The 7,812-nt window shown below is 35.2% G+C and overlaps 1 protein-coding gene across 2 annotated transcripts; it reads left to right on the top strand.

The window, feature by feature from the left end:
* Nucleotides 1–704: 704 nt before the first annotated feature.
* LOC102677378 (UDP-glucuronic acid decarboxylase 1) lies at nucleotides 705–3,660 on the top strand. 2 transcript variants are annotated; one of them, XR_004150195.1, is made up of 6 exons: nucleotides 705–1,128; nucleotides 1,221–1,811; nucleotides 1,932–2,045; nucleotides 2,112–2,432; nucleotides 2,515–2,923; nucleotides 3,048–3,660. XR_004150195.1 is itself a non-coding variant. In XM_031509586.1 (5 exons), exons 1-5 carry the CDS (start codon nucleotides 1,068–1,070, stop codon nucleotides 2,781–2,783), a joined length of 1,356 nt encoding a protein of 451 aa, XP_031365446.1. In that variant the 5' UTR covers nucleotides 705–1,067; the 3' UTR covers nucleotides 2,784–3,660. The 2 variants fall into 2 exon arrangements, 1 of the variants encoding a protein (XP_031365446.1); XM_031509586.1 differs by having other exon boundaries at nucleotides 2,515–3,660.
* The last annotated feature ends 4,152 nt before the right edge of the window (nucleotides 3,661–7,812 follow it).

Raw genomic sequence — 7,812 nt, 5'->3', positions numbered from 1 at the left:
AAGATGCATGCTTAAAAGTGCAGAAATTTTCAGTAAAAAACGAGTAATTAATGATTTTTCCATATTGCGTATTTTTAAATATTCTCTGTCCTTCTCGCACAATATTGCGTTCCTTGTCTATGACTTCGCATACCTCCTTGCATATCATGTTATGCTAGTAACGAGTTGGAGCTTCGTGAATCCAAACGCGAGATGGCGTTGGCGTCGAAAACTTTTTGATGGGTATCTTACTTATCGACAAAATGTATTTTATCAATAATTAGGTTAAAATTAAGAAAGAAAAAAACGTATTATATTATAATTTAAAAATCATTTTAGTAAGCAAGAAATATAGAATATATGAAAAATATAGAGATATATATAAAGAAAAGAGATAATAATAAAGAAAAGAAGAAGCAGTTATTTTTATATATTTATTAATTTATTTAATTTATATACAATAAAATATATATAAAAATTTTTAGATGAAATTTTGTAATTAATTTTTTTTCTTTTAAATGAAATTCATATATATAAAATATATATATTTATTATTATAATATATATAATATAAATATATATATATATATATTGTACAATATATTGTAATATCATATAAAAATATAACTAAATATAATAAAATCTATATTTATATATTCTATTATGATTTTTAAACAAGAAGATAGGATGAATTATTTACTTCTGTAAATTATAGAGGGCATACTAAATATTCTAAGTCTTTGCGCGATCGGTATTTTAGACCATGGAACGTAAAGTCTCGTTAAATGTTAAGTCTGATTTTATTTGAATAATAAAAAAAAATAAAATTTGTGAAAAGTTTATATTAGAGAACTCTGATAGCAATACTTATATTATCAATAATTAAATGAAACAATTAAATATTAACAATTTTACAAAATTAACATATAGTGATGACGTAAGAGGTTATCTTTTCTAATTATACAAAACAGAAAATGATAGTGGTTGAATATTTCGTTTTACGTACAATATTATGATGTTAATGTGTGATACAAAGTTGATTAGAAAAATAATATAAATATCTTTAGTGACATGTACAATGTTAAAGCATGGTTGTCACGCCACGAAAGATGAAACAGGTTGCCTTTTCTGTGATTTGTATAATATTAGGTAAATATTTAAAATCGTATTGGTTTCTCAATTTTTTTTTTATCAATCATTACTTATCATTGATAATATCGTATGTTTTCCATATGTGACAGTGTTAGGATTTTATAAAACATTAGTAAATCCAGAAGATGAACAATCTTTTACCCGAGTTCACCCACGAGATCGTAAATCTCATCTAGGAGATGTAAATGAAATTGAAAGTGTTAATGAAAAAGTTCAAGAGGCAGTTGATGAAAATATACGTTATACTGATATTAAAGATATTGAAGAAGCAAAAATACGAATTCGTGAATTAGAGGGCAAATTACAACATCTTGAAGCTAAGATCGAAAACAAAGTATCAAAAGATTTCCCAACAGTCAAATTTCTTAATTATAAAAACCGGAAAAGAATATTAGTCACAGGTGGAGCTGGCTTTGTTGGATCACATTTGGTTGATCGTTTAATGCTTGCTGGCCATGAAGTGATAGTCGTAGATAATTTTTTTACTGGAAGAAAACGTAATGTTGAACATTGGGTTGGCCATGAGAATTTTGAGCTTGTTCATCATGACATTGTTAGACCTCTTTATTTAGAAGTTGACGAAATATATCATCTTGCTAGCCCAGCTAGTCCGCCACATTATATGCTTAATCCAGTTAAAACAATAAAAACAAATACATTAGGTACAATAAATATTTTAGGTATGTATATATTATATCTACTTAAAGTTAAAAAAATCCATTTAAATAGTCAGTTCATTTAAATAATTAATTCATATTTTATTATAATAATATTAAATATAATTATTTGATTTATATCAGGTCTTGCGAAAAGAGTGGGAGCAAGAGTTTTAATAGCCAGTACATCTGAAGTTTATGGAGATCCTAATGAACATCCTCAATCAGAAACTTATTGGGGTCATGTGAATCCTATAGGTACATAGAAATGATTGTAATTTTTATTAATTGTAATGAAAATAATTGATAATATAATTTTCGTAGGGCCAAGAGCTTGTTACGACGAAGGAAAACGTGTAGCTGAAACATTAAGCTATGCATATATGAGACAAGAGGGCGTTTCAGTACGCGTTGCACGAATTTTTAATACATTCGGGCCAAGAATGCATATGAATGATGGTCGTGTAGTTTCAAACTTTATTCTACAAGCATTACAGAATGATTCGATCACGATATATGGTAGTGGAAAACAAACGAGATCGTTTCAATATGTATCTGATTTAGTCGACGGGTTAGTTGCTTTAATGGCATCTAATTATACTCAACCAATAAATATTGGAAATCCTGTGGAACATACAATAGAAGGTAAATATGATGTTATTAAATATTTTTAGAGTAATTGATATAATGGTTTGAAAAAAAAAGCATAATTTATAATTGATTGCAGAATTCGCTCTTATAATAAAAGATTTAGTTGGTACTAATAGTAAAATAGTTGAACTTGCCGCGGTCGAAGATGATCCACAGCGAAGAAGACCAGATATCACTAGAGCTAAAAAATATTTAAATTGGGAACCAAAAGTTCCTTTAGCAGAAGGACTTAAGAAAACGATAATGTATTTCGCTAAGGAATTACAAAGAACAAAGCATTCTCAGAAAAGTAGTTTTAAACAATATTCTTACAAAAACGATCACGATATAGTAGAACAACTTTAACAAACAAAATATCAATACAATTAATTTTTATCCACTTTTAACAAAGTGGTTTCGGAAAGTGCCATTATGCTATGGACCATTATGTGCCAAGAGATTCCCCGTCCAAATTGAAAATTTTATATAATTTAGAATATTAACAGGTACACGTATTCTCTTTTTTAATTTAAAATAAAAAAAAAAATAAAAAAAAGAAATGATATTTAAAGAAAAAATTTTCGTAACAAAATTGATATTTTGTATTTATGAAATCGATATTTATTTCAGCTTCATTAGGATGATAACTTTGTTAAATTCAACACACATATAATGAATTTATTTATTACATATAAATGGTATGCAATAATATTTAGTTCAAATGGTGAATGCTTATATTACTTATTTTATAATGAAATGAAATTTTTAAAATTCTATGTTTAGTAATGAATTGTGTGCTATGGTGCTGGGGAAAATTAATATTCTTTTTCCCTATATAAATTATTAGATTAGACGACATGACTTTGAAAGGTATTATATCGGATTTATTTAATATTTCTATAAAATTAATTCTTCTTCGAATATACATGACATTATCTATTTGTTAAATTTCTATAATGATATACGATAGTAAAATTAATCACTTGTAATTAATACTTGTAATTAATAAGTAAGTTTTTAATAATTTTTGTCATGGAATTTTTTATTATAGAGACAAATGCGGTCTCAAGATTTCTCGTTCTTGTGAAATGATTCTTTTGAACGTTTGTAATATATTAATAACGTGTTGTGTGATATATACACAGTGTAAGCCGTAAGTACTGTAATATTTCATAAGTGTGTAAAACAGGAAAGTAATTTTATACCGTACGAAAAAAATGTATTCTATCCGAGTATGAGTAAAGATAAAACACTTTTGTAAAGATAATTATGTTTCGTTCGGAGGACTGATATTAGTTTAATTTATATACAAGTAATCATATATGTAGAGAGAAATATAAAATCAATGCTTGTATCCATAATGTGTACGTAAATTTGTATCAATGTCGTGATCATCTATTCAATCTATCCGCCTCAAAAGTAAAAAAGAATTTTCAATGATCGCATCGCGGGAATGTATACATTGTTGCATAACGAGTTTGATGATTCTTCTTGTCCGGTTGCGCTCCAACTAGATAATATTATAATTCCGGCAAGCGTGACCACTTACTGAAGACGCATTCCAGGGCGAGATTGAAGAATCGCCCCGGCCGATTATAGCGCATTTGAAGGGCCGATTGCCCATAATGGGTGTCGCGTGGGCCCTGACAGGGCGCACGTGGTTGTCCTGTCTCGAAGACAGGAAAGAGAGAAACGGCTAATATACGAGGGAAAGAAGGAAAGAGATGGACGAACAGATTGGCGAGAGTAAGGGGCCGGTAAGACTCGGCGATTCTTAACTATAATCATCGCATCCGGGATATGCCGTGGCTTTGTCGTCGAGGATGAAAATGCCGCAAGGGTGAAGATGACCTAATCGTTGAGGAGACAGTCCGCTAACGACTCGGAGGAAACAAGGCGGATAGAGGTCTCCTCTTCTTTTTCTCTACGTTACGCTTTCGTGCAATCGTTTTGTTTTAATCAATCCGCACAGTTTCACACTGACATCCCTTTGCATAAATAATCAGATGAATTACGAGTTGGAACGAGTTACTTACGTACTTTCGTTTTCTTTTCCTCCTGTGCAACGAAGCAACTCGTTAAAAAATGGCTCGCAACGAGGCGTTAGGAACCAAGAGAGGGTGTACCACCGCGTGATCGACGAACTTCAACGACTTCCTGTCTGCGGAGACCGGAGGAACAGGTGACCTAATTCAGCGTAAAGTAACTCTTGCTCTCTATCCGTTGGTGGTCCGCCGGTAACCCGATCTATCTATTGGTAAATGATATTCGTCTAACGTGGGTTGAGCACGTGAGCCAGCGGTGTTACTTGTTACCTGGGTCCGAGCAAGGGGGATGTTTCGATTAGGGTAAGGATGAATGAATGAATCGATTCGATGACGACAAGACGAGAGGTCTTACGTGTACTCCGTGCACTGTCGATAGAATAGTTAATAAATATAGAAAAAAAAAAAAAAAAAAAAGAGAGAAGATAAAGAAAAGGAATCGTGCACAAAAATATTGGTATCGGTTCAGGCGGGATCAAGAATGAAAAGCGGCATCAGTATTCGACACTGCATCACGAGTTTCTGAGTATAAACGTATATTCATTCTCATCTTCTCTCGAAATGTATTCTATTCTTATTGAAAGAAAGCGGAACGAACCGGAAGATGAAGACGCCAGATACCCTCGATGGAAGTTCGCACGCTCGTCGATGAGATGGAAAAAGAAAGAGAGAAAGAGGGAAAGAAAGAAAGAGTAAGAGGAGGTAAATTATTGATGAAAAACAGGAATTCGTCGCAATGGGGACGACCGATCGGAAGTTTTCGCGTGAAATTTGCATTGCGAATTTAACATGCCCGTTCATCTCTACTTTGTCCCTGCATTATGTATGACCCACACGGCAACCTTCTCGGGTTGCTTCCTCTGTTACACGGATTTGAAAGTGTCGCAGACTACTCGACACACATTCCCGTATCTAACCTTCCTCGTGCTTATCTCTCGTGCTACCTTTTAACGTACTATCAGCCCAACGTGGTTCTTGCACTCCCGTGGTTAATGATAAAAGCAAGAATGTTTCTTTTCGAAGGTGGAAAGAAGAAGTTTTGATAAACGTCAATGGAACATTCGGTTTTTATAATAAATTCGGTACAACTCGTTGTATAATATGAACTCCGTTCCATTCTGAATAGAATTCTGAATAGAAAAATTAGGAGGAAATTTCTGCGAATGCGCGGTTTTATTCATGACCGACGGGGGAGAAGAAGATCATTGTTGTAATTGCTGAAATGTTCTCGAGAGGATATTTTTTCTTAACGTGGAAAAACGACATTCTCGTATTCAAAATTCGACGAAGTTATTAAAAAAAATAACTTTTTCAAGTTTAACCTTTTGTCAATTAGCGCAGCTTCTCTCGAAACGTTAATCGCATCGTTAAAATAAGACGTCAAGAAGACGGTGACGACATTGACACTTATATAACTTTAATAAATCCATTCGAATGCTAAGGACCAATATCTCATATACGTTTTTGTCGCTTGATCGAACGCTCGTTTCCAATTATGCTCGTGCAATTATCCCGACAAACGCGTCCATTAGCATCATTATTACATACAAATCAGGGCACGTTTACGCATGATCTACGAGACTTTAATTATGCCTTCGGGGTAGTAGGAAAGGAATAGACGGATTAGACGAAAACAGTTCGCGTGAGCAGCTGTCTGACAGATCGATGCGTTCGAATAGAACGGAATAATTACGAGTCGTGCACAGTAGTTTCTTGTTTTTCGCAAAGCTTGACAAGTCATCGACCGGTTCGTGTTCACGTTTCGACGTTATAACACTGGAATGATAAGTTGCTTTCGATGCTGTATGAAAATGAAACGAACCATTCCATTCTCTAGAAACTTGTTGCTCGTCCAATAAATAACGAATCGTCCCAGTATGAATTGGAAGAGGATCGTTTCGATCGTCCTAGTACCTTCGTCGAGGTAAAATGCAATTTTACCAGAGAAAACCTGGAGAGGGCAAAATACAAACTGTCCTAGGAGACGTAGTTTATCTTGGATCCTTTGTGCGCCGGGGTCATTGAAATTCTCGCAATTTCCACCATGATTATTTTCGAGTGATCGTTGGAATTCGAATGGCTATCGAATGAACAATACAATTCCAAGTTTCCCTCGTGCACTTTACTTTCCTTTGTACGCGAAAGTAAACGAATTTATCACTGGTTCCCGCCTTCCATGGCCGTTCTCGAAATTGCAGCCGAATAGTAGGAACGCTAACACACGCGTATATAAATTGGCCTTTCACGGAACATTTTCGCAGGCATTTTCGAGTTGCCCACCTGAAGAGGAAGAGTATGCAGCTTTCGCGAAACGCATAAACATTTCACCTGAACCGCCCACTCTCGGAGCCGGTCTCTGCAATATCGCAAATATTCTGGCGCCATCGAGTTTCGAGCCGGTGTCTAAATAAATAGCCGATCGAAGCAAGGACTTAGTTATGCATGCGATTCGGTCAAAGCGAGGATGCCAGAGGACGGCTCGCTCGAACAAGTGGCTTTGCCTTTTCGATGGCCCGACAACAGCTATGATTTGTTTCTCGCGAGATGACATATGGATGGACTTGTTGAACGAATGGCCGAGACTAGCGGCTAAAAAGAGGAGAGATTATTTCAACGGCAACGTCAAGTGGCAACGGGTGACAGACACTGGAGGATCTTAACGCTCTTCCCGAGCTCTGATTATAGTCGACGTGTCGAGTTATAATTATTCAAGGTTAATCCCTCCGTCATAATGTCTCTTTCAACGGACTGTGGGGAGGGAAAAAGAAAAAGTTGGCGAAGAAAGATTATCGAAAATAAACGGGGGGATTCAGCAAGAAGGAAAGACATTGTTAAACATATTATACATATAATATTCGAGGATAAGTTAATATTTGCTATCGAATCGATCTAGGCGTCCCTTAACCGAGTCTAGAAATCGCGTCGTATCTGAATCGTGTTTAAAAGCGCGTAGATAAACTGATCAGTATTGATGGAGGGACGATTCACCGAATTTGCCGTTATCGGGGTTTGAGGATCATTCGATTCGATCGTTCCACGAACAAATCCTTTCCTCTCGAATTCGGCCGAATAAACGCGTGGTAGTCGGATCTCGCTCGTAACAACTACGCGTACAGGTGGTTTAAAGCGACTGGTAAGGTAAATGACGGGTTGAAAGAGGCGAAGATACATTAATACCGAGGTAATAAAAGGCTGGTACAGTTACACGGTTCCTCTTCCTCGAACGCGTATACATTTACGCGCAAGATTTATCGAATCGTTGGTCGAGTCTCGTTTTCGAGTCGTTTTTCATCCATGTTTCAACGGGGATCTTTATGATCTTCGAACGACGACTGGTGGAATCGCGACAC

Source organism: Apis dorsata, unplaced genomic scaffold, assembly GCF_000469605.1.
Source record: "Apis dorsata unplaced genomic scaffold, Apis dorsata 1.3 scaffold_163, whole genome shotgun sequence".
Classification (NCBI taxonomy): domain Eukaryota; kingdom Metazoa; phylum Arthropoda; class Insecta; order Hymenoptera; family Apidae; genus Apis; species Apis dorsata.
The sequence above is the reverse complement of the archived record's forward strand: the minus strand, read 5'-3'. Positions and strand labels throughout refer to the sequence as shown.

Excerpts from the sequence above, each read along its gene's own strand:
- LOC102677378 (XM_031509586.1), top strand. The coding sequence starts at position 1,068 with ATGGTTGTCACGCCACGAAAGATGAAACAGGTTGCCTTTTCTGTGATT. Across the intron at positions 1,129-1,220 it reads TGTGATTTGTATAATATTAG|TGTTAGGATTTTATAAAACA; the intron begins GTAAATATTTAA and ends CATATGTGACAG. Across the intron at positions 1,812-1,931 it reads AGGTACAATAAATATTTTAG|GTCTTGCGAAAAGAGTGGGA; the intron begins GTATGTATATAT and ends GATTTATATCAG.